The sequence below is a fragment of the Poromitra crassiceps genome (assembly GCF_964638095.1).
Source record: "Poromitra crassiceps genome assembly, chromosome: 14".
Classification (NCBI taxonomy): Eukaryota; Metazoa; Chordata; class Actinopteri; order Beryciformes; family Melamphaidae; genus Poromitra; species Poromitra crassiceps.
In genome coordinates this window covers 28,458,851-28,484,655 of record NC_139633.1, presented here as the reverse complement: position 1 = coordinate 28,484,655, position 25,805 = coordinate 28,458,851, and the positions used below count along the sequence as shown (strand labels likewise).

General features: G+C 43.2%; 1 protein-coding gene across 1 annotated transcript in view; it reads right to left on the bottom strand.

The window, feature by feature from the left end:
* Nucleotides 1–25,805, bottom strand: part of hspa12a (heat shock protein 12A) — a gene marked incomplete at both ends in the record, with an annotated part of 37,651 nt that overhangs the window by 1,819 nt on the left and 10,027 nt on the right. Inside the window, 7 exons of the mRNA XM_083651070.1 lie at nucleotides 183–286; nucleotides 2,758–3,016; nucleotides 5,334–5,438; nucleotides 9,020–9,106; nucleotides 16,091–16,283; nucleotides 22,456–22,572; nucleotides 23,530–23,634. Of these exons, the coding sequence (XP_083507196.1) occupies nucleotides 183–286; nucleotides 2,758–3,016; nucleotides 5,334–5,438; nucleotides 9,020–9,106; nucleotides 16,091–16,283; nucleotides 22,456–22,572; nucleotides 23,530–23,634 (970 nt within the window). The remainder of the gene's footprint in view (nucleotides 1–182; nucleotides 287–2,757; nucleotides 3,017–5,333; nucleotides 5,439–9,019; nucleotides 9,107–16,090; nucleotides 16,284–22,455; nucleotides 22,573–23,529; nucleotides 23,635–25,805) is intronic.

The window sequence follows — 25,805 nt, the reverse complement described above, 5'->3', positions numbered from 1 at the left end:
TTAGTAGTAATAGTCATAGTAGTACTATTTGTGATAGCAGTGGTAGTAGTTGTAGCAGCAAGAGAATTATTATTAACTGCAAATAACTGCATATTGTCTAACGCCTGAAGTAAGAGTGGAAGGGGAGCCTGGATACTGTGAAGTAAGTGATGGTAAATGGTGAGGTTGTGAGAGCAGCTTACTGAGGTGCTGGATGATGTGGTCTATGGTGGGCTTGAAGAGGGCGTTCATGGCATCTGGATTCATCCTCAACATCCCCTGGGAAGACCACTTAACAAAATCCACACTGGAGAGGAGAGGAGAAGAGAGGAGGGAGGAGAATGGGAGAGGATAGGGGGAGGAAGGGAGTACAGTAGGATGGGATGAGATTATTTGAATGAAATGACAGAAATCATCATGATTATAACCTGTAAACTAGCTGTTAAATCATCATGATTATAACCTGTAAACTAGCTGTTAAATCATCATGATTATAACCTGTGAACTAGCTGTTAAATCATCATGATTATAACCTGTGAACTAGCTGTTAAATCATCATGATTATAACCTGTGAACTAGCTGTTAAATCATCATGATTATAACCTGTGAACTAGCTGTTAAATCATCATGATTATAACCTGTAAACTAGCTGTTAAATCATCATGATTATAACCTGTAAACTAGCTGTTAAATCATCATGATTATAACCTGTAAACTAGCTGTTAAATCATCATGATTATAACCTGTGAACTAGCTGTTAAATCATCATGATTATAACCTGTGAACTAGCTGTTAAATCATCATGATTATAACCTGTAAACTAGCTGTTAAATCATCATGATTATAACCTGTAAACTAGCTGTTAAATCATCATGATTATAACCTGTAAACTAGCTGTTAAATCATCATGATTATAACCTGTAAACTAGCTGTTAAATCATCATGATTATAACCTGTGAACTAGCTGTTAAATCATCATGATTATAACCTGTAAACTAGCTGTTAAATCATCATGATTATAACCTGTAAACTAGCTGTTAAATCATCATGATTATAACCTGTAAACTAGCTGTTAAATCATCATGATTATAACCTGTGAACTAGCTGTTAAATCATCATGATTATAACCTGTGAACTAGCTGTTAAATCATCATGATTATAACCTGTAAACTAGCTGTTAAATCATCATGATTATAACCTGTAAACTAGCTGTTAAATCATCATGATTATAACCTGTAAACTAGCTGTTAAATCATCATGATTATAACCTGTGAACTAGCTGTTAAATCATCATGATTATAACCTGTAAACTAGCTGTTAAATCATCATGATTATAACCTGTGAACTAGCTGTTAAATCATCATGATTATAACCTGTGAACTAGCTGTTAAATCATCATGATTATAACCTGTAAACTAGCTGTTAAATCATCATGATTATAACCTGTAAACTAGCTGTTAAATCATCATGATTATAACCTGTAAACTAGCTGTTAAAAGTGACAGATGTGAATTTGAATGTTCTTTTAAATTTCTTCTCAAACTAGTTACTTGGACTTAGAATACTGAGGACCCGGGACTCAACTGGGACATGAACTTGGTGACTTGGCCTTAGGACTCGAAATTTGGCGACAAGAACAACTTGCTCTTCATACGCAGAGCATTGATACACTACATTGACTAAGTGCAGGAGTAGCACAATAGATTTTCTGGTATTTCTTTCATAGCGCTCTCTCTCAAGGCCTATATCCTTCTAGGTACTGCTGTCTGTGTGCTCAATCATAAATCATGAAATAATCCATAGTAGTATCCATCTGTTATGATCCCCAGTGGGTGATTTGCATGTGTGTGTGTGTGTGTGTGTGTGTGTGTGTGTGCGTGTGTGTGTGTGTGTGTGTGAATGTGCATGCAACAGTGTGATTGTGCACGTGCACGTGCACGAGGCTAATGGTCTGTCTCCACACACTGAGACAGATGAGCCATTTCCAATCAGTTAGTCAGAGGAGCCCGGGGAACACTGGAGGCTCCAGTTTCCACCATCATGTCTTTAAAGTGTCCCTCACACTACAGGCTGATGAAGATCCACACAAACACCAGACAGTGCCACGAAGAGCTAGACTCCAGGGCGGTTCCACAAGTCAATAGTAAAATGTCTTTAAGGGCTGGAAGTGGAAATTAATATCTACCATCTAATAACCGCGGGGCAGCATTAGTGAGTCCTTCATACTAAATTATCGTTTCAAGTCGGGGGGTTAAGACGACAAAATTTGATGTGTTTAAACGAGTACTGTTGAATGTCGAAGGAATCCACAGAGGGAGGTCGGTGCTCACAGAAACGTCAGTCCTCTGCAGAATCTGCACTCTTTTCCCCCCCAATTTTTATAGAACATACAAACAAGACAAGTCCTCTGCACCTTATTAAATGTATTACCAGAGACATTTAATACAGATAGACACCCAACTTACAGTCACTTCCTGTATCTGTGCCACAGAGGTTTCGCCACTGCCACGCCCACTTAGGAGACTGATCAGCCAATGACGTTTCATGCCATTGACAGACAGCCATTTTCCCACATTATTCTAAAATGTGGGGAAATGGTAAAAAAATTAAGAAAAATGTGGTGTCCGGGTGTCTATCTACACTATGTATGAAATCGTGGTTATGGGGGGTTGGTTGAACATGTTTCTTTATGGATCTTGGGCCTTGTCGTGTGTCGTATGTAGCCTACTCACTTGCTCTTGCGCAGGGCGTGTTCAACACTGTATGTAGCCTACTCACTTGCTCTTGCGCAGGGCATGTTCAACACTGTGGCCCCGGAACTTCTTGTAGTAGTCGATGAAGGAGAAGGGCAGGTTGATGTTGAGGGGGTTGGTCCTGTCGGGGGCCGCCGCCCTCTTCCGCGACTCAAACGCGATCATCAGGTCCACCCAGGCGGCTGGCCTCTTGATCTTGAACTGGTCGATGAAATCCTGGCCAAAGATCTTACACAGAAGTTTCTCAAACTCATAGTCGATCCCGATGGAGCCATAGGGACCACCTAGGGAAAGCATCAATGACGGTAGGGATTGGGAAAAGACGAGATGAAACTTTAAAAGGTGGCCGCCAATCTTCTCATGGTCTTGCTTAATCTGCAAATAAGATGTTTATCTGTTTTGTTGGTTATAGAGAGCCAAAGTGGAACGTCAACGTCACTTCCTGCTTCAGCACTGTACCAGAGATTTTCATCCGCCATTTATTTTCCCATAGACATTTCGTAAAATGCTTATAAAAATAGTTTTACTTGTTCAAACCAAACGGTTCAGATATATTTAGAAACAGGAGTTCAATCATGAGAGACTTGTAAGAAATTTTAACCAGCTTTTTTTTTTTTTTTTTTTTATATATACTTATTTTTTATTAAAGCAATTCAAACACAGTAACATGGACAACAAACAAATTAAACAGTGATGAGAGCATTGATGGTCCACTTTAGCTTCATAACATTTTGAAGATGATATATTACGTTCATATACTCGCACCTATGCACATTCAAGCGCTCAGGTAGTACAAGAGTTCAACCACCCCTAGGTGACAAACTACATTGTTCTATATCCAGACATTCATACTTGCACACACATATGCACACACAATCACCCATTCCCATTCATAGTACATACATGGATTGAACAATAATGTACATCTTATGCAATGAAAGAAAAAAAAACAATAATAAAAGACAAGCTTTATTGAATCAAAATAATTGCGGTGGCCCGAAGGTTGGGGGGGGTGGATTGGGGGAAAGCGGGGTGTGGCTGCTGGAAGCCTGGAAGGCAGCTTTCGGGCACAGGGGGGCAGTATGGCCTATCTCGCCGCAGGAAAAGCAGGTGATCGCCTGCTGACCGCCCGTGAACAGTACCAGTAACTCGACATCCAAAACGGACCAATCTAGGCGGGTGTTTGACTGGGCTATATACAGGGCTGCTTTGGCGGAAAACGCTTTGTGGTACTGGTAGAAGACGTTTTTCCCGTATCTTAGCTGAAGGTCCCCCACCAGCGCCATGTAAGCGTCTAGCTCGGCACGCCGGTTGGGATACGCGGTGCATATAACGTCGCGAAGAACCCCGAATGCAACGAAGAACTCGCTTGCTGACAGATCTCTAGCGAGACGGGGGTCGGAAGATTTTAGGACAGCCGATACGTCTTGGCCGCCCATTAATTTCTTGCTGCACTCTGCGGACGGCAGGATACTACTGACTAGATTAATATCTCTGCCTTGTAAGATCATGGACCGTAGTCTGGGGGATATGTTGGCAGAGAGTGGAATATACGGCCTCCCGTATGCGGGGGTGGGGACAGCCGAAGCCAGGGGAGTTCATCGGGGCGATTTGCGCTGGGAGGGGTGGGAACTCGGCTGGCAGGGAAGGGGGGTGTGTCGCCGGTTGAATGGACACACACACACCTGGAACCTGGGGCGGGGCTGGTTGGGCTGCTGCTGTGGGAAGCGCGCGGCTTCCGAGTGCCTTCAGACGGGCATCGATGAGGGACCCGACTAGTGATTGTATGGTTGGTTGCAATCAGGGGATTGCAACCAACCATACATCCGCGGCCTCCGGAGCACTGAGTGGACTTCGATCCGGGCGTGACGTCTCGGGCCTCCGCGGGGATGGATCGTCTCTTGCGGCTGCGGCCCGTGGTGCGAGGAGCGTCCACCACGATACCCGAATCTGCTCATCTTCGGACTCAGACATGATGATGGACTACGCGAAACTTTGCTCTGGAGAAGATGGATGGCTTGCGGGATGCTGACACGATGTGAGTGATGACTGCACAGGTGTGATTAAAGCTGTGGTGATGTGGGCTTTATATAGTACCAGGAGAAGGGTATTTATGACGTCATTACTGACGCCATTCGGGCAACTGACGTCACCTTGTAATGGTGACGTCATTAGAGATGGTGACGTCATTAGTGATGGTGACGTCATTTAGTGATGTCACTTGGGCAGGGGGTGTACAACCCTAAAGGACGAGGGGCATGACAGCATGGGGTGCTCTAACTATGCTGAAGAGTTTTAGTCTTCCATGATTGAAATTCAGTCAAAGACTACACTAACATTTAACTTGGACCAAAACGTAAAAAAATGCGGGTTTAAAGAAAAAAAAAATCTATGTTGTTTTTTAAAGTTTTGGTCCGAGTGAAATGTTCTATGGTCTCTCCCGATTCTAAATATAGCAGAACCGTTTGGTTTGACTAAGGGAAGGGAGGGACTTTGGCTCCCTATTGCCTCGTTAAATCAGTGAATTTGATTTCATGAATGAAAAAAATGGTCAGTGTCTACAATGGGAAGTGGTACTTGAACGTGATGGCCAGCAGTTACCTGAAGCCTTATAGAGCTCCTTCAGATGTCCCTCTGGAAGACGGATCTGATGCACGGTCAGGTCCACCGTCCCTCCGCCGCAGTCCACCACTACGTAACGGTCACCTACACACACACACACACACACACACACACACACACACACACACACACACACACACACACACAAAACAACAAGAACGTCACAGAACATGCGGTCAGCAAAATGTAACAGGATATGAGTAAAGTTACAGCATCCTTCCCAATAGAATTCCTGGCTCTGACATCCAACTACTGGCGCTTATCGACCTAAACACTGCTACTGTTTTTTAGGAGCATGCTTACAGGAGGTTTGACGCGACTTATTGTGACACAATACCCTAGAGGCCAGAGAGGGTACTGACGACCTAGATTCTCTATGGTTGAGGTTTCAACGGCACAGAGGCGAAGCAGTGAAAATAAGACAAATGGGATAAGGACAGACTGGGTTAGGTTTTGTTTTGGGGGAAGGCAAGATGGTGGAGGCCAATTGATCGACAATTTCACAATATTTCCATGACATTTTGAACACTTCTTTACAACCGACCAACAACCAATGTCTAAAAACTGCGTATGGGAGCTAGGGATGTTCATCAGTTATCGAAAATCGATAATTGATCGTTAAGGAATGGAATCGATCATGTGGAATTCTTATCGATTATTGTTATTATTAAAAAAAAAAAATTTGCGGACTAGGTTTGGGTGGAATTCGTTCCTCCTCGCCCCACTCAATTGCACAGCCGACTAACGTGAGGTGGAGCTTCATATAGTGACTATATGAAGGGGTGGGCAACTGTTTTTCATGGGGGGCCACATGAGAAACCCAGATTGTTGCCGGGGGCCGAACAAATATTGTCACGCCGTAACCCATGGATGGGCAACTTTGATGATAGAGAGGGCCACAAAAAAATGTCCTCGCTACCAGTTTTTGCTGAGGGCTGAACGGCGCCAGCGCGAAACATTTTGGGCATTTGAAGCCAGGTTTAGAGGAATAACTCATTTTTAATTAACAGTTGTGATGTCATTATTCAGTCTTAACCACCAATATTTGATCCTTTTCTCACTCACTCCTATGTCACCACCCGCTCTCCCTCTTCAGTGCTTGAAATTAACTTTTTTGACCACCTGCCAATATGGCTGCTAGATTTTAAAGTTACCAGCCAATTCGAATTTCCACTAGCCGAAATGTTTTTCTTGAAATAAACCAGAATATGAGTGGGTTATTTTAAGCTTAAGTATCAGTAAGTGGCCCGGGATTCTCAAAGCCTGTGTTGAGGGTCACACAAGAACAAAAATGCACTCTTGAAGCTAAATAAATCCAAAACCAACAAGTTAATTATTTAAATTTCTACTTCAATGTAGAACAGTCATTTCTTACACATGAGATTACTTTTAGCCTTTTAGTCATAAATATTATTGAAAGATATTCCATATTCCAGACTGAAATGCTATAACAGAAGAGTATTGGCCAGAATGACATGAACATTTGGACACTTATTCAGCGGGTATCTTGCATGTTGCGTTCAGGTGCACTGTAAAAAATTGGAATTTTTGCAATTCCATCGCGGGCCACACAGGGGGCGCCCGCGGGCCGTATGTTGCCCATGTATGATATAGTCTCTAGTTTTCTGGCTGGGCACGGGCCTTTGTGCCAACAAAACTGTTTTAAACATGGGGAATTCACACCGGCATGCGCCGGGGACAGCAGAGTGTTGGAGAGGAGACACATTGAAATAAAGAGTTCATTGAAGAGAACACGTTGTCTTTCGTATTTTCTGCCATAGGCATTCATTTTGTAAAAAAAAAATATATATATATATTATTATTAATATGATCGATAATCGATAATTGATCGTTAATTTTCCCCGATTTTCGATTTTAGACATTTTTCAAAATGAACATCCCTAATGGGAGCACACTTCAAAGGATACCAATTCCTTCCCTCTGTAATTCTTCAATTAAATTAACTTCTCTACTTAATGGGGACAAAAGTATAATGGGGTTTGATTTGCATTGTCCTGGCATCAGAGTAACATTGAGCAACAGGTTAAAGAATAAGTAATCGATTCATATTTATTTGTACCATAGTTTACACATATTAAGGCAAAGGCACCACAGGTGGATGATCTTTTGGCCCATCAAATGGAAATGACAAGATATTTTAAATTTTTTAAATGTGGTGGACATATCCACAAGTTAACCTGGACAAAAAAAGTATTTTGCATACAGGGAATGTCATTTTGAGAGAAGGGCCTTTTTTAAAGGACGGCTTTACCGTGGGGAATATGAATATATATTAAATCTCACGCCCCTAAGGTTTTCGAATCCGTTGAAATTTTTGAAATTGGTGCTTCCCTGCCTGACCTATCAACCATCTCTCACATATTTTTCGGGCCAGCCGACTCGTTACGCGTCATCTGGCCCGAGTCCGCCTTGCGGAAGTTGAGGGCCTATGAACTACAAGTGTTGTGAGCCATGGTCCCGCCTCTAGAGGTCCTCCACGCCCCTTCAGAGGCCTCGAAGAAAAGCAAAAGGCAGCCATCTTTTTCAACCGCCTAGCTTATGGTAGCTAATATTAGCTTCCCATAGCTCCTTGCCAAGAGACCATATCTCTGGAACGGAAGCACGGACAGACACGGGACTGCCGGCATTGGAAAGCTCGTCAAATTTTACATCTAGTAATAGGTGCGTTGAAGTAACGAAATCAACGCTGAGCAATGTACCCGATTTTACACATTTTTACATGAAATGGTTACAACATCAAACTCCTACAAAAATGCCTTAAAATGCATGAAATTTTTTTTATGAAGACATCTCCCCACATATATACTACCGTTTAAATTTGGTGCAATTTGGAGGCAATTTTTGTTTTTTATGTTTTGTAATTTTTTCTTCTACTAAATCTTTTTATGTCGAAGCCTTCTTCTTCTTCGACTTTTATGGCGGTTGGCAAGCATATATGTGCATTACCGCCACCTACTGGAGTTTGATATCAGCCAAATGCCTGAGGGGTGGGCGTGAAAACGAAGGCCATGCGAGCCCAGTGCATTGTGGGAAATGTAGTATTTCGGGTCCCCGCACCCGCCCCTCCCCTCCACCACCCCCCCCCCCCCCCCCCACACACAGAGTGTATTTCTGGTGATATCTCTGGCGGGAAACAACCAATTTCAAAAATTTCAACGGATTCGAGAACCTTAGGGGCGTGAGATTTAATATATATTCATATTCCCCACGGTAAAGCCGGCCTTTAAGCTAACGTTGTGCTTGGTGGTATAAAAACAGAAATTCACTGTTAATAGTTGGTTTTGATTGTTTGGTTGTATGTTATGAAACCGCATTAGTTACAGAAGCAAATTATAATATTTCAAACTTCACCAACACAGCCAAACTCACCATTTTCACCTTTGGTGCTTCGCCTTAGATGCAAACCTCCACCCAAAAATATCTTTGTCACATGTCACCAACCCAGCCCCACTACCCCCCCTCTGTTGTTTGTGCCTCTTTCTACCGTGCGCTATATAAGAAATGCGAAAATGCGAGAAAAAAATTAATCTATCTAGTATGATGGTTGGCAGCATAGGAAACAGCAAGAGCAGAGATACCCTACAGGAAGAGGAAACAGGAAGGCGAAACAGAAACAGAGGAGTAAAAGAAGAGAAAGACTCTACCTTCTTCCAGCTCCGACCAGAGCTCCCCTACGACATTTTCCACCAAAAAGGTGCGGCTCTGCCGGTTGCGCCGAACATGCTCCTTAGCTGGTTATTGACAGAGAGAGAAGGTCCGTGTGAGTGTGAGAAAGGGTGAAGCGCCGCTGTGTGAAGCAGGGTGGTTCAGATCATCTCAAGCAAGCAGCAGGTGCTCCACGCATGTCCACACTGCGAGCAACACATCAAGTCACAGAAGAAACACGCTGGCTTCTAATATTAAAACTTGGTCATAGCTGAAATATTTTCACGTCTTTGGTTTTGATTGAAAGGTCATGGCAGATTTCTCACCCTCTATAGAGCTGGGAAACTCGCCGGAACTTCTCATGGTCATCGGCTACCAACAAGCCAATGAGATTTCCGCGCTTCCTTGTCTCCTGACCAACGTGTTTTGCTGCATAGTTGCAAATAGAAAATGGAACTGATGTGCGTCCTGGTAGCTCACCTGGTAGCACGCTTACCAGCGCGGCCGACCCGGGGTTCGAATCCGACCTGCGGTCCTTTGCCGCATGCCATCCCCCTTCTCTCCCCACCTTTCCTGTCTGCCTACTGTCCTATATAAAAAATTAATAAAGGCGAAATGCCTCCCCAAAAAACTAACCCACATTTTCTTTTTTAATAAACGGATTCAAAGCGTCTCAGTTCGATCCAGCTTTTATCTCAAAGACTACAGGAATAAACTCAAAAACAAAGCTTGAAGTTTCATCCATTGTTGGGGACAATGGCAAGCTCATAAGACATTTGATTGAGTTTGTTCTCATTTCTATTAAAGCGAAACCAATTAGTGCGTATGTGCTGTTGTAAACGTTGCAGCTGCAGAGCGATGTACAGATGCAATAAACGCAATCGAAGCCTCTTTCAATCGGTCAGAATAGAGCGACATTATCGACCAAGTTGCTCCCAGTGTGTGCAAGCCGTCAGAGTGGTGGGTTTAGGGCCGTAATGCAGAACAGCAAGACTCTAAAACATTACAAACACGATATAAAGTGCAGCAGGTGCTACCACCGTGAACATTCAAGAACCAACCTTTGTAATATTTCTTACATTTGTAAATCTGTGCAGATTTCTTTTATTGGTTAGTCCCATTGAGATTATGAATATTTTGCCAAGCAGGCAACATCAAGACAGAACATCAGTGGCAGACCAACAATATACAACAATTTGCAAAGTCAGAATACAGTCAAATTCACATAAAGAGCAATGTATAAAACCAAAAGACAATTGAAAGAAATCACACAGAGAAAACAAAAACAAAAAGTATTGTGTAGAAGTGCACCAAAGTCCACTCAACCCAGCAGGTTCACAGGATGAAACTCCTTTGAAAATGTGACCGAACAAATCCCTGCTTCTTCAGTCTCTTAGAGCTTAAAATCATTTCGAGTTCCATGAAGACATCTGGGATCTTTGGGCATTTTGATTGGACAATGGCAAATGGAAACGTCAGCACTGTTCTTGCGACTGAAACAGACTGAAGAAATAGAATACAGCTATAGCTGCACAAAAAGCCAAGCACTATACGCTAAAAAAGCATTTGTTCTAGGACAAGATTAATTTAGTGTCTTATAAACAGACTTTTGTAAAATCCTGATATGGCCCCTCTAGTACATGAAAAGATGGGTGCGCCTATTGTTATGATTATATACTAGATAGATTAGATACTACAGTCCGATACGTACTGTACAGGAACAGACTGTGTGGTATAGCGGTGGCGGAGGTCCATTATTACATGTTAAATACATATTTTTGTGTGTGTAGTGATATTGACACAAATAACTTTCTAAGGCCAAGTAAAAGGTCCGATTTCCTATTGACAGGGGCTGAAAATGGGTCAGATCCATTCCATCAGACTAACTTGATCATCAGAAAAACACAATTCCTGACATTTTTCAGCAGCAATCCTGAAGAAAGTATTAGATGATCGTTTTGATTTGCAGCAGTAGCCATCATGTTTGTGAGGCAAGTCGTGGCGCTTTGCAACAACGCCGTCAGTTTCCTTCCTTTGATTGGTCAGGAATGACACTGATGTGATCCAATCATGGCTCATGTACCTGCTGCCTCTGTCCTCATGTCACTGAGAGTCCCTAGAGACGGACAATTCCACCGATTCCACTGTGAGCATGACTGCATTGACAAAGATGTCAGATGGACATTTCCTCCTACACAGAGGAAACAACGCAGAGAAGGAAAGAGGACATTCCATCTGTCGCTAACGTTGGCGAGGGCATGAGAGAGGTCAGCATTACGTCAGTTAAACGCTCCAGCAACACTGTATGTAGTAAACGGAGAAAAATGAACCGTCCAAGAAAAAAATTAAGGATAATTTGCAATGGAGAAGTCTAGCACGTTTTATGTAAAATGTGAACCCTGAGTTGTGTACTTAAATGTTAATATTTTGATAGCAAAGGTCTAAAAAGAGTTACTACTTTTTGATTTACAATTTACAGTAAATTTCGACATTGTCTTGTAAAAGGAGACATTAAATGGATATCATTTTGCAATGACATCTTTTTGTTGGTTCGTATGGTTGTTTGGGTGGGAATGGCCATTGTGGAAATGTTAGTGTCAGGTGGAAACGGCAAGAGGAGGGGTGAAAGTTGAGTTTTCCTGTTGAATTCCCTCATAACACCAAAAGTGAAGAAAAAGTCTCGTTACATCCTGACATGGAGAGAGGGAGTTTGACTCATGTCCTCACTTTGGAATTGGGAATGGCAGAGAACTATAGGTAGGAACCTTTCCATGATTCATTGTGTTGGATTTGAAGCATTTTCACATTTTGCTCATGTAGCAGCATGCCACACAGCTGGACAACATCGCAGATTCATAAAGATTTTGTTACCAACAGGAGTCTAAATTCTCTGGTTTCTGGCTGTAAGAGAGTGTTGTTGCTCTGGCTCGAGCCGATTTCATTCGAAGTTGCTGTGTGATGTCATCCGTGATGTCACTCAAGCAATTGTGATGTCATTCGAGCATTTGTGCGCTGACCCAGGGTGCCTTATTACGGTACTAAGATGGTTTTAGACAGTAAAACAAATTGGACTAAGCCTTACAAGCTGGCATATCATGTAAAATCTGGAAAAGATAGACAGAGCATGAATATTGCATTAATACGAAATTACCATTACAGAACCTAGGGGTAGTTTCTGAGAACAATGGTATATTTTCTGGCTATTTTCAATTCAAAACTTTGAGTCAACAAAATGAACCTTTCGCGTATTATCTTAGGGTTGAGATCAAAGGTTCAGTTTCTCTTGTTGCCATCTTTGGCAGAGGCTTAACATGCATTCTTAAATTCAGCATTCAAACACCTCTGCCTGTCTAAAAAGGCTGTCCCCACACTCCTTAACTCTGTGCCTAAAGCTACATCTTCCAATCAGTGTACAGCTAACAGGTCATTTACCAAGTCCTACAGTAAAAACACAAGATGACATTTTGCTTTAAAAACACAGCCTGTAGCTCTAGCTGGACATCCGGTGAACATGGAAGGATGTAATTAGCAGAGCAGTGTTTGCTTTCATCTCATGTCTATAAGGCAAAACCGCTCCATTAAGTAAGGCTGTTGGTATACAGCTAGGGGAAGTGCCCGGTGTTAACAGCAACAGTAATTGTTTCATCTCCTACAGTTACAACCAGGGTTAGACCTATAGAGAGACAAAGTGACCGCCTACTTCCTGCTTCAGCAAACGGTCAAAGCCAAACGGTTCAGCTATATTTCGAATCAGGAGAGACCATAGGAACATTTCACCAAAACGAAAAAAAACGACATCGAAAAAATATTTTCTTTAAATCCGCAATTCTTTTACGTTTTGGTCCGAGTTAAATGTTATGCGCTCTCTCCTGTTTCTAAATATATCTGAAACGTTTGGTTTGAACAAGTAAAACTATTTTAAAAAGTATTTTACGAAATGTCTATGGGAAAATAAATGGCGGATGAAAATCTCTGGTACAGTGCTGAAGCAAGAATTAGGCGGTCACTTTGCCTCTCTATATGTCGGTATGCCGATATTAGGCTTGGGTTATTGTGATATTCACAAACACATTTTTCGATTGTTGGCGAGCCAAATCTAAACATTTTATTTATATTTTAGTTCAGCTGGATGTGATGTTACGGGACTTCTCTATATTTTGCTATCTCCACTTTCTCTCAACAGTAGGACAATTGCAATCTATACTCTGCGCCTGAGGGAGAGGTCACCAAACCTTTAGCAACTCCACTCACTTCACTGTATTTGCTTTGATACCTTGAGGGGAAACCAAACAGGTATTCAGGCGCATCTGAATCCTCTATTGCAAAAGGTAAATCCTGTGAGCTTTTGCAAAATCTGCAAAATCCTATGAGCTACTGCACAAGGGGAAATAAATAAATAAAACCATTCCCATTCAAGGTCAAGATTTCTCTAAATGTGTAGGAGCGGTTGCCTGGTTTTGAACCTGTGGCACCTTAGACCATGTTCAGACTAGGAGGCCAAATCTGATTTGTGAACTTTAATGACCTATTAATGATTCTATCCAGATTGGTTTTATGAGTCTGGTCTGGACGCTCCAAGTCTGATTTGTGTCACTTGTCCCAAACCACATATGGAGGTAATTTCCAATCTGCTTTCGGCTGATGTGACTTCAGTGTGGACGCGCTGATCACCCAAATCAGATTTGAGAGTGTGTTTTGCAGGGGGCGGGGACTTGAAGAGCAGAGAGCAGACATGCAAACACTGCCGGAAACATTGTATGTTGGCTCATTGCATCTGGACACACAGATCTGACTTGAACACTTGCCCAAATCAGATTTGTGGCAGTGCGGACACACTCCCAAATCAGATTTGGGAAACCAATCAAGATAATGATGATTAATGACTTTATCAGCAAATCGGATTTACCTGTAATGTGAACATGGCCTTAGATACTTACGGCATTCATTTTCTGAAAGGGCACACGGAAATGTGACAATTGCCAGACACATTTCTCCACACATGAGATCAATGCATCTATTGAACTGTGTGTTGTTACATTACATTGTTACATTACACGTTGTTACATTGTTGCAATGTCTCAGAGATGTGAATGTCTTAATACACCTTTTGAATGTGTGAGTGCACACATGTCCATAAGACTCACATGACCGTGCTTTCCCAAGGAAGCACCTTGAAGTGCTTTTGAAAGGAGCAAACACAGGTCGGGTTTCCATCCACCTGTTTTTCATGCAAAATTTCAATTTGCGCGTAAAAAACTGAGTGGAAACGCTGCAAAATTTGCGAAAAACCTCCAAATATCGCAAAAACGCTTCACGCTTGCTTGAGGGAGGTGGAAAAGTCGGGTGTATCGATAAAAGGAAAATGCAATAATAGCAGCGGATGGAAACGCGCCTTATTTTGCATTTTCTTTTGCCGACTTTCTGAAAATTAAATTAAAATTTTGCGATACCTTTGGATGGAAACCCAACTACGTTCACATTTCAGGAGACAAAAGAGAAATAATGAATGTCTTTATCGGTTGTAAATGGAAATTTTAAGCAAGGTCATATTGCTTTTGAAATGGCCGTCTGTTTTGGAGGAACAAAAAATGACCTACACTTTTTTGCTTTGCTAGGACCTCAGAGCAATAAGCAAATGGTACTGAGCCAATGTTTGATACCTTCCATGCCCATAAATAGAGCTGTTCAACCCGGGCCTTAGAAAAGAACCAGTAAGTTCTTTCTGCATGCAAGTGAAAATGATCTCCACAGAGCAGATGAGAGAGAGGTGAGCCTGAAAGCATCGAATGTCAAACAAAATCATCTCTGGCTCAAATCAAATAGAAGGAGACATGGAAAAAAGGCAGGGGTGAGATGGGTAAGTGATTTGCTGTTGCTGCTTCACATGCCGGCCAGTTCAGAATGGACAGTTTCACTTTCAAAAGCGTCTCGTTTTCCATGTATTTTGCATTGCCAAACGGTGTGCTTTCTCAATGACTATAAGCATGCCAACATTCACATTACAATTGTTCCATTAATGTAAATAGACATTAACATAATCTCAATTTGCATCTCATACTGTAAATAACCCTGTTAACATGCATTCCCATGAATGTGATAAACCTGACTTAATATATTAACATAATCATTATTACATCATTGGGTTTTATTACATTAACAAGAAGGTTGACATTTTGCAATCCTTTCCCATTATGCAACTGGATTAACATTTGAATTACTAAATTTTTGAAAATGTGAACTTCCTCAGTAAGTAACAGGAAATATGACATTCGCAGGAGTATTGTGCATATTGTTATGACATTCATGTTTATTACATTAATGTGAAGTTATTAAGTAGTTATAACAAATTGTAATTCTATTAGGATAATAATGATTATTTGTATTACTGTACTCTTGAATGAATGAATTGGTATAAACAATTAATTTGCCTGTTATCAAACAAGACACACGTTATCAAACAAGACACACACACACACACACACACACACACACACACACACACACACACACACACACACACACACACACACGGCACTTTTGGCATAGCAAAGTATCTGAAGACGATTGTGGATTATTTTATGACAACGAAGCAAGGCGAGTTGCAATGTGATATTATTAGGAAGTGGCGATTCCTTTGACTCCCATGCATTTGGTGTCTGAATTGAAATGGAAAGTAAGTTTACCATGACCTGGGGAAACTATCCAACAACCAACATTCAAAAGGAGGGAAAACAGTGTGTTCAAATGTCAATATGAATACTGCAATCAAGATTCTTGACAGAGAAATGGTAAAATACAGTCAACTTACCGAAACACTATGACCAATGTAAAAAACAAAAACTCAAAACAAATATGAGCACTTTGCAAACTATGCATTATTATTCCTGTAGTATGAGAGCTGTAGTTGCATCAAGCTGCTCACAACAAGCAATGGTGTTTTAGTGATGAATGAAGCCTGAGCCTGCTGGTGAAATATAATATACTTTGTATCAAAGTGGTATTGTGTTAAGAGTAAGCTAGCATCCTTTAACATCAGGGCTGGTCTATAAGGGGGAGTGGGTGGGGCTTACCCTGGGTCATGCCGGCCCCTACGTTCTCAGTGGGGTTGAAGCCGTTCTGGGTGGTCCGGCCGCTCTGGGTAGTCCGGCTGCTGCCCAAGTCAATCATTTGGTGGAGGCGGAGTTTGCGGCAATAGATCGAAGCCGCCTCGGGCTCCAAGGCGATGATCAGCTGCTCTGGGCTTTCACGGGGAACCAGGCCAGACTAAGCGAGGGCAGAGCACAAACAGAACCAGGCCAGACTAAGCGAGGGCAGAGCACAAACAGGAAATACTGTAGAAGTCAGTTATATTGAGAGTGACTTCCAGTCTTAAAAGGAATACAGTGAGCTTTTGGTAGATTGGCCAGTTGGTCAACTTAGCTGTTAGGTGATGCGAACACACAGACACCAAAATCAACCATGTGTCTTTGATATTATCAGTGCTCCATGCTAACACTTTAGCATACACTATGCTGAGTGATAGTAATCCACTAGCATGATCTCAAAAGCCAGAAAGCGACAACTTGTGTTAATTGGCATGTAAGTAAGTAAATCAGTTTGTTAGAATCAGGAAGGACAGGGGAAAAGGAAAATGAAAGAAAATGGTAAATGGCCTGCATTTATATAGCGCTTTTATCCAAAGCGCTTTACAGTCAGTAGGTACATTCACCCATTCACACACCGATGGCGGCAGGCTACCACGCAGGGTGCTGGCACACCAACGGGAGCAATTTGGGGTTCAGTATCTTGCCCCAAGGACACTTCGACACGCAGACTGGAGGAGCCGGGAATCGAACCACCGACCTCTTTTATCCAAAGCGATTAGTGGACGACCCGCTCTACCTCCTGAGCTACAGCCGCACCCAAAACACATGGGTTCACTCACAATGTACATCAAACTAGAACGACCGCAACGCGGACTTATGCCTCCGCCATTAGTTCATTCTTGAGTCCAAGTGGATGTTGGAGCCAAATAGGAAGAAATTGCATCAAGGCATTTCTGTGCAGAATTGGATATTTGAGCCAAATGTGAAGAAATTTAGTCAATGTGTTACTGAGATATGGCGTTACCGAGCTAGAAAATGGCATTTGTTAGGTCATTGTGACCTTGACCTTTGACCTTTGATAACCAAAATGGAATCAGTTCATCCTTGAGCCTAAGTGAATGTTTAAGGCGAATCTGATGAAATTCCGTCCAGGCGTTCCTCAGATATCGCGTTAACAAGCTTGAAAATGGCGTTTGAGAGGTCACAGTGACCTTGACCTTTGACCACCAAAATCTAAACAGATCATCCTTGAGCCTAAGTGAATGTTTAAGGTGAATCTGATGAAATTCCGTCCAGGCATTCCTCAGATATCGCGTTAACAAGCTTGAAAATGGCGTTCGAGAGGTCACAGTGACCTTGACCTTTGACCTTGGACCACCAAAATCTAATCAGATCATCCTTGGGCCTAAGTGAATGTTTAAGGCGAATCTGATGAAATTTCGTCAAGTTGTTCCTCAGATATCGCGTTAACAAGCTTGAAAATGGCGTGTGAGAGGTCACAGTGACCTTGACCTTTGACCTTGGACCACCAAAATCTAATCAGATCATCCTTGGGCCTAAGTGAATGTTTAAGGCGAATCTGATGAAATTTCGTCAAGTTGTTCCTCAGATATCGCGTTAACAAGCTTGAAAATGGCGTTCGAGAGGTCACAGTGACCTTGACCTTTGACCTTGGACCACCAAAATCTAATCAGATCATCCCTGGGCCTAAGTGAATGTTTAAGGCGAATCTGATGAAATTTCGTCAAGTTGTTCCTCAGATATCGCGTTAACAAGCTTGAAAATGGCATTCGAGAGGTCACAGTGACCTTGACCTTTGACCTTGGCCCACCAAAATCTAATCAGATCATCCTTGGGCCTAAGTGAATGTTTAAGGCGAATCTGATGAAATTCCATCAAGGCGTTCCTCAGATATGGCGTTAACAAACATCCGTACGGACGTACGTACGGACGGCCGGCCGTACGTACGGACGGACAACCCGGATCCATAATGCCTTCGGCCTGGCTTCGCCGGCGGAGGCATAAAAAGTGGGAGCATTGGTGTTTGTTAACTCCGCCAACAGATTAGGTTATTAGGTTATTTTTTCGTCTGCGTTTGTCTCTTGTCTGTCTCTCTATCTGTCTGTCTGTCTGTGTCACAAAAGCAGGTCATGGGCCAACTTAGAAATGATTAACTTTCCACGTCCACTGACCAAAAGGGGGCGTGGCAATGGGCGTGTCCAATCACAAAAAGGCACACAACTTCCAAACGGATTCACGCAACACCACAAAACTTGTTCGAAATGTTGGCCATGGGCCAAGGACGAACTGATTTAACTTGCCACGCCCACGAGTCAAAAAGGGGTGTGTGGCCAAGGGCTGTGGCCAATCACTAAAAAGGCAACTCATTTCCAAACGGATTCACGTAAACACCACAAAACTTTGTAGGAAGTGTGGATTTGGACACGCCCCCACAAAGTCTGAGAATCTGCCAGTGCGGTGTGAAGCGGTGTGAAGCGGTGTGAAGCGGTGTGAAGCGGTGTGAAGCGGTGTGAAGCGGTGTGAAGCGGTGTGAAGCGGTGTGAAGCGGTGTGGAGCGGTGTGAAGCGGTGTGAAGCGGTGTGAAGCGGTGTGAAGCGGTGTGAAGCGGTGTGAAGCGGTGTGAAGCGGTGTGAAGCGGTGTGAAGCGGTGTGAAGCGGTGTGAAGCGGTGTGAAGCGGTGTGAAGCGGTGACATTTGTATTGAGCCAGGTGGTGGATCACCTCATGGCCCCCGGAGAACTAGAACATGATGTGGTCAGAGGAGGAGGAGGAGGAGGAGCCGTGGTTACAGGGTGGACCGCCATTCGCTCCCTCCCTCCCTCCGTTCCCTGTGAGTAGCCTATCAGATGATCCAGAACGCCTCATGCTGAGTCACTGTGGACGCCCGGGCGCCATCCCTCCCTTTCTCTGCCTTTCTCTACCTCCTCTCAGTCTCTCTCTCTCTTAATCTGCTCCTCCCTCTATCTCTCTCTCTCTCTCTCTCTCTCTCTCCGCCCATCCCTGCGTTTAGTCCCACTGCAGATATCAGGTGACCAGACTGCCCTTATCCTCCTCCCTGTTTCTACCCTGCTCCAGTTCTCCCTCTCTCTCCCTCTGCCCCCCCCCCCCCCTCTCTCTCTTTCATGCACACCAGGGATGTGGTCAGGGAAAGTGCAAAATATAATTGGAGATCAGATATAATTGGGGGGAGACAGCAGAGATCAGATGAACAGGCTTTCTGCAGATTTCAGAAAGCCAAATATAAGGCTCTGAGAGACCATTTAAAAACTGCCTACAAATGGGGGGGGGGGGGACTCAATGAAAACTATAAGAATCAAACACATAAGTTGTGTTTGGTAAAGCAGGTAGGATGCACTTTGTGCTACTAACCATATTCTGTATTTATCTCACATTTGGTGACAAAATAAGACCTCTGCTTAATTTAAGATATTTAAAAAAAATTTAAGGCCTTAAATTTCAATATTAACAGTGAGTATGTTGTTCTGCACCACCAATGATCCTGTTGCTCATTGGGCCAATCAGGAACAGGTTATACTTTTTTTTGTTTTTTGTTGCAACAACGCAAATGCAAAATTGTGATTTTAGTGCCTCCCCCCTCCCGTTGGGTCAATCAGCTCCAGAATGCAGTGGTGAAATGCATCATTCCTACAAGTTTAACTCAAATCTGTCAAAAAATATGCAAATATTTACAGACCCCCCCCCCCCCCCACACACACACACACACACACACACACACACACACACACGCGCGCACACGCACACACACACACACACACACACACACACACACACACACAGTGGTTCCTCCTCCGCATCACATCTGTCCTCTGCCTCTCCTCTCCCTTCTCCATCTTTCTACACTGCAGAGATGTGAGGCGGACAGCCACACCCAAGTGACCAACACACACTACTGGACTGGAGAGTCTTGGTACACACACCCACACACACACACACACACACACACACACACACACACACACGCGCATGCACACACACATAGTCAAAAATATGTATTACTGTACTTGTGAGGACGTTTCATTTACTACATTCCATTCTTTGACCCCTATCCCTAACCATGACAAAATGGGGAGTACGGTCAGTTTCTGTTCAGAATTACACAGATTGTCCCAAGTGGAGCGCTACAATTATTACAGGTCAAAATTAAAGGAAAATTCAACACAAAAATGAAATTGTCATCGGCCATTATCTGGTTAGGTTCATTTGAAAATTGAAACACCAGTGACGTTTGTAATATGTCCACATAACATACAGCAACTGCTGTCGGAAATATTGTATTTACAGGTAGAGCGTGCTTGGAAGACAAAGTGGTAAATGCAAATGGAAAAGTTGTACATGATACCCATGATGCCAAGATGTGGTAGCCTGGGTAAACCCAGCCCCCAGTGACCTGCTCTCAGGCTTACCCTGCTTACAGTCACAGTGACTGAGAACTCTGAGAGCAGGTCACGTGGCGGCTGGGTTTACCCAGGCTAAAGATGTGGATTCTCAGACTTTTCACTTTATACTACCACCACAACATTTGATCAATTTGCTGGGGGCGTCCTGGAACCTCCTCGAAGACCCTCGGTGGTTCCCAGACGCCATGTTGAGAGGAACCACTGCTCTAAAGAACCAGGACATGGCCACTTCAGTGTCATGGAGAAGGCTGACATGGAGCTGTGCTAGCTCACTCGCTGTGTGTTGTATCGACGTACCACTTCGAGAAGTATTTCAACTGAGTATTTCAAATGTGTAATACGCACCAGTCATGCCTCCCACACCGCAAGAATCATATGAAAGCTGTTGCACGTATCCTGCTATACTAATGTCTTTTCACATTTGTATAACTTGTTACATGTGTTGGCCGCCCCGAGCGTGACGGCATCATTCGTGGGAGACTCGTTCTGTCGCCGTCTGTCTTTCATCTCCTCCACGCCCCCATTCCTTCCTTTCTCTGTGCAAATGATTTTCTTTGTTCCCTCCAGAGTCCCTCCCTCCATGTCCTCTACCACCGTCTGTAGGTCAGTGTGTGCGTATGTGTGTGTGTGTGCGCAGACATAAATATGAGGGTTATGCACGACTCTGAGTTTTGATTCACGGCAGCCATGAGCACCCACCCTCTCTCTCTCTCTCTCTCTCTCTCTCTCTCTCTCTCTCTGACTATTTCTGTCTCTATATCTCTCACTCTCTCTTCTCGCCCTGTGATCTCACCTGCAGTCTGCTTGTCTAACTGTCTGGGGGCGGGGCCTCTCCGACAGTAGTAGAGTATCGTCTAAACCAGTGTGTTCCAAAAATAATTCTGGGGACCCACTTTTTAAAAATGACAAAACATCCGTGATCCAATTCACAGTAGGCCTTATCTATGAGGCCATTTACACCTGGCGTTAACATGCATTTTCTGTAATCTGATTGGAATCTGATCTGATGGCAGAAATGGTTGTCCTCTCAATCCGCATAAAGTTGCTGTATCCAGATTGAGAGGACACATTGCATTTACACTTGTGTTCTATGTGTACACACACGATGCGTCCCTGACCACCTCCGGAGGTGGTTTGGCCGATCAGATTGCAATCCTTCTTCAATGCGTTTTGGGGGCGTTTACACCTGTGCTTTCAAGTGATAAAACACAATCTGATTGCAATCTGATCACAGAAAACACATGTTAACGCCAGGTGTAAATGGCCTCTATAAATCATGAGAAGAGTAAATTTGTGCATTAATGAACGTTCCTGACCATTTTTACTGTCATTTCCGCATCACCTTTTATTATCTTGATTCTTGAACGGCTAAACTACAGTAGCCATTTCAAAGGGATATATGTTTGATAAATCACAACTTTGTTTTATGCGAGTGTTATTGACAACATGCACATGTCTTTGAAATGTGGTCTTTGCTCGGTTGAATGTGGATTTAGGGTAGACAAGTTTTCTATTTCTGTGATGCTCAAAGTCAGGGGCCATGTTGGAAACGATTAAGTGTCCTCACTTTTACATGTTATCCCTTGGATTCAATGTCTTTTGTATCCACAATCAAATGAAATCAGATCAAATCAAAGTGGATTTTAACAACAAAACTTGTGAAAGTATATATTTTTCTTATCAGATCCTTCGTCAACAAGCCGTGTCCTGGGCTAGGCAAAAGCAGTGTGTGTAGAAGTGTGTGTGTGGGTCCGGTGGGTCCGGGCCTACCTTATAGGCAGCCTCCCTCATGAACTGTGTGTGTAGAAGTGTGTGTGTGGGTCCGGTGGGTCCGGGCCTACCTTATAGGCAGCCTCCCTCATGAACTGTGTGTGTAGAAGTGTGTGTGTGGGTCCGGTGGGTCCGGGCCTACCTTATAGGCAGCCTCCCTCATGAACTGCTTGGCAGGCATTTTCCAGATGGCGGGCACGGTGATGACCCATCTCACGTCGTTGTTGTCAAACTCGCCGCCCGTCTGGTCGCTCAGCTCCTGTGGGATGCAGATCCACACGCAGCCGATGGGCGATTCAGAAAAGCCTTAGTTAGCGTGACCTTGTGGGCTCAGCCTGATAGCCACGATAGATTCACTGTTTTATTATTCATTCGTTTTTCTGTTTGCGTTTTTGCAGCAGCGCTCACCTCTTTCTGATCATGTGCGTGTTTCTTATGGAAATCGTAAAAACTTCATCAGAAAATAACTTAAACAGATCCAACATCACAGATTGTACATCACAGTGTAACAGTGGCCAAGGATGGAATTTTCTTTTAACATTAATTTACAACAGTCTCCATTTCCCTTTGAGGAACACCTCCAAAACCAACACAGATAAAAAGGTGTGCTGCTTAGTATGAACAGATCACTCCAGGGTTGTTATTATGGCTTCGGATTTTTTGGGGAATTTTATTAGAATATAATTATTTATTTAGCAGGTTTGCAGATACAGTACAAGGAAATTGACTTGTTGTGGTTATGAAGCTGTGAAGCGGATTGACATACAGTGAAGTGTCCTGTGCTGTTACCAGCACTCACGGAATGCCTCTTGTCCAATCAAATTGCTCGGCCCGAAAATGACTGTTATTGTAATACATTGTGATACCTACAAGAATACATTATGATTCTAGTATTATGAGATTGTTGAACAGCCATTTAAATCCCTTGAATATGTAGAGATTGCATGTATTATAGTGATAGATCTCATGTCCTGATTATAATTGTCATTATCCTCTTGGAATTCTTATATACGGTAATGTGCTTGTGATGACTTTATCATGCCTGGCTGAGTAAAGCTTTATTGAATTATGTTCTCTGATTGCATGACAGTTCTCTAAACATAGAATTAATGTAGTGCTAAGAATATGCTTTTGCTAATACAGAATTTCCCACTACGCATTAATGCATTGCTATGTTATTATGTGTATGTAATGCAATGGAAAGTAGTTACATTACCTTTAGTGCTTGCTCCTTAAAGAATGCCAGCGCATACGCAAAGATATCCAGAGCTTTCACTCTCTTCCCATTGGCTGCCTGGAGGTCTGTGTCGGTGGACAGATTCTGATTGGGCGAAAGAAGATGGAGCGGTTACAGGGTGACTCGACATGCCAGCTACTGTAGTGTTTCCCCACATTTGGGCCTGACATAGGGACACTGCGGAGCGCGCCGTCATTCAGAAACCACGCCCAAAACTTCCTTGACAGCTAGATCAACATTTTTCTTCTCGCCAATTCTCAATGGCTTCCTTGTGTTGCTCGGGAGTCCGAAAAAACTTTAATTGGCCATTTTTGTACATTTGTTGTCTGCGCAGCCCCACCACACAACAGCTTTTAGCTATGTTTAATTCAAGGAAAATGACACTGGTGTATGGAAGTGAATGGAGAGCTTTCCCCCGTGATGGGCGTGGCCTATTTCATGCAGTGTCCCTATAACTTCTTACTTTTGAACATTTTTATTTGATACTGACTGAGTAGGGTTCGTCGTCCGTATGGGAATTACTGCGATCACCACTACTATTTCTACGAGAGGTGGGGACTCCAGACACAATTTTGAAGCCCCATTAAGTCACTTTAAGTATCAGCTATTTAAATCATTTAATCAGAAGCTGCAACAGAGACTTCTACTCAAGGTGCTGCAGCTCCACCAGAGACTTAGGTCTCTGTCCACCGGCTGCGTTAGGGCTCTGTGCAGCTGCCTGAACAGACCCACACTCATGTCATCTGTCAGACGCATGCGGGATCCGACAGAAATAGAGCAGGTGTGTATTTCTTCCGTACCGCACGTATCACCCATCTATTAACACGGGCAAGAGTTTGTTCCGGCGGTTTTGCCGGATCCGTGCAGAGCCGTAACGCATCTGGTGTACATTGGGTTTAACCCTGGGCACATAATATTCCATTGTCTTTGCGAGACAGAAAGAAGCCGCCGCCGCCACCGAAAACGACAGAATGTGGCTTTCATCGCTCGAAATCTGACTTGATGCAAAGAAGGGAAGACTTGAGACTTGATTTCACTTGGGGTTGAGTTCTGGTGACTTGTACTTTGATGACTTGAAAAAGGTTTCCAATGTCTCGCCTTGAGATCTTGTGTTTGTGTAAATGACTTTAGATTGAAAGTGAGATTTGTTCCACCAGACGACTGAATTTAAATTCTGATTTCTGAATTTATATGGAATGATTGATTACTGACATGGATCGTCCGGTGCACCAACCCAAACCACCCGTATTTGACGACCTGGGAAAATGAGAACCGCGTTGACTCAATCTTTCTCCAAAACCACATGTAGTATTTGACACCTTGGAATGAGAACCACATTGACTCAATCATTCTCCAAAATCACATGTAGGGTTTTTTTGGTTGCATTTTTTGCCTTGACGTATTTACAGGACAGTATTTACAGGACAGTATTTACAGGACAGTATTTACAGGACAGTATTTACAGGACAGTATTTACAGGACAGTATTTACAGGACAGTACTGCAAACAGGAAATGTGGTGGAGAGAGGGATGACATGCGGAAAAGGACCACGGGTCGTGACGCCTTTGTGATACGCGCTCTGCCAGGAGGATGCCCGCATGTACTACCATTGGAAACTCCTACATATATAGTTTTCTTTAAGATATTACATTGATACTGCTTTGTTCCGACTTGACTTGCTACATTTAGACTTGAGACTTGACATGAATGACAAAGTCAAGACTCGAGGCTCTTTGGCCCTGAACAAAACTGATTTGGTCACACACCACTTGGTCTCTTCTACTACCGGTACTTTTTTTTGAGGTTCAGGTCTTCCAGTAGACCAGGGATACTCAACTTGCTTTGTCCGGGGGCCACTTTTGTATAATGACAGGAGGCCAGGGGCCAGTTAATAAACATTCATATTTTTTCTGTACAGTAGCGGATTGTAGGTTTTTGGGGTGTCAGCCAGAGTTTAGTCTGACAATTTTGTGCAGACAGGATAGTTAGTTAGGTTAAGTTAGGTACAAGTATATAAGTGCCTGAGTGGTGAGCAGACGGCGGTATTTGACAATTGAGCTGGAGCTCAGTCAAACTTTATTTAACAATGAAAACATTCGTTTTCATTGTGAATTAGAAAATGGTCGGGGGGGGATCACTCTGCACCCTATCGCGGGCCGCATCTGGCCCCCGGGCCGCAAGTTCAGTATCACTGCAATAGACAGCTAGTATGGTGATCAATTCTACAATAAATATGTAATCGCTCAACATCACT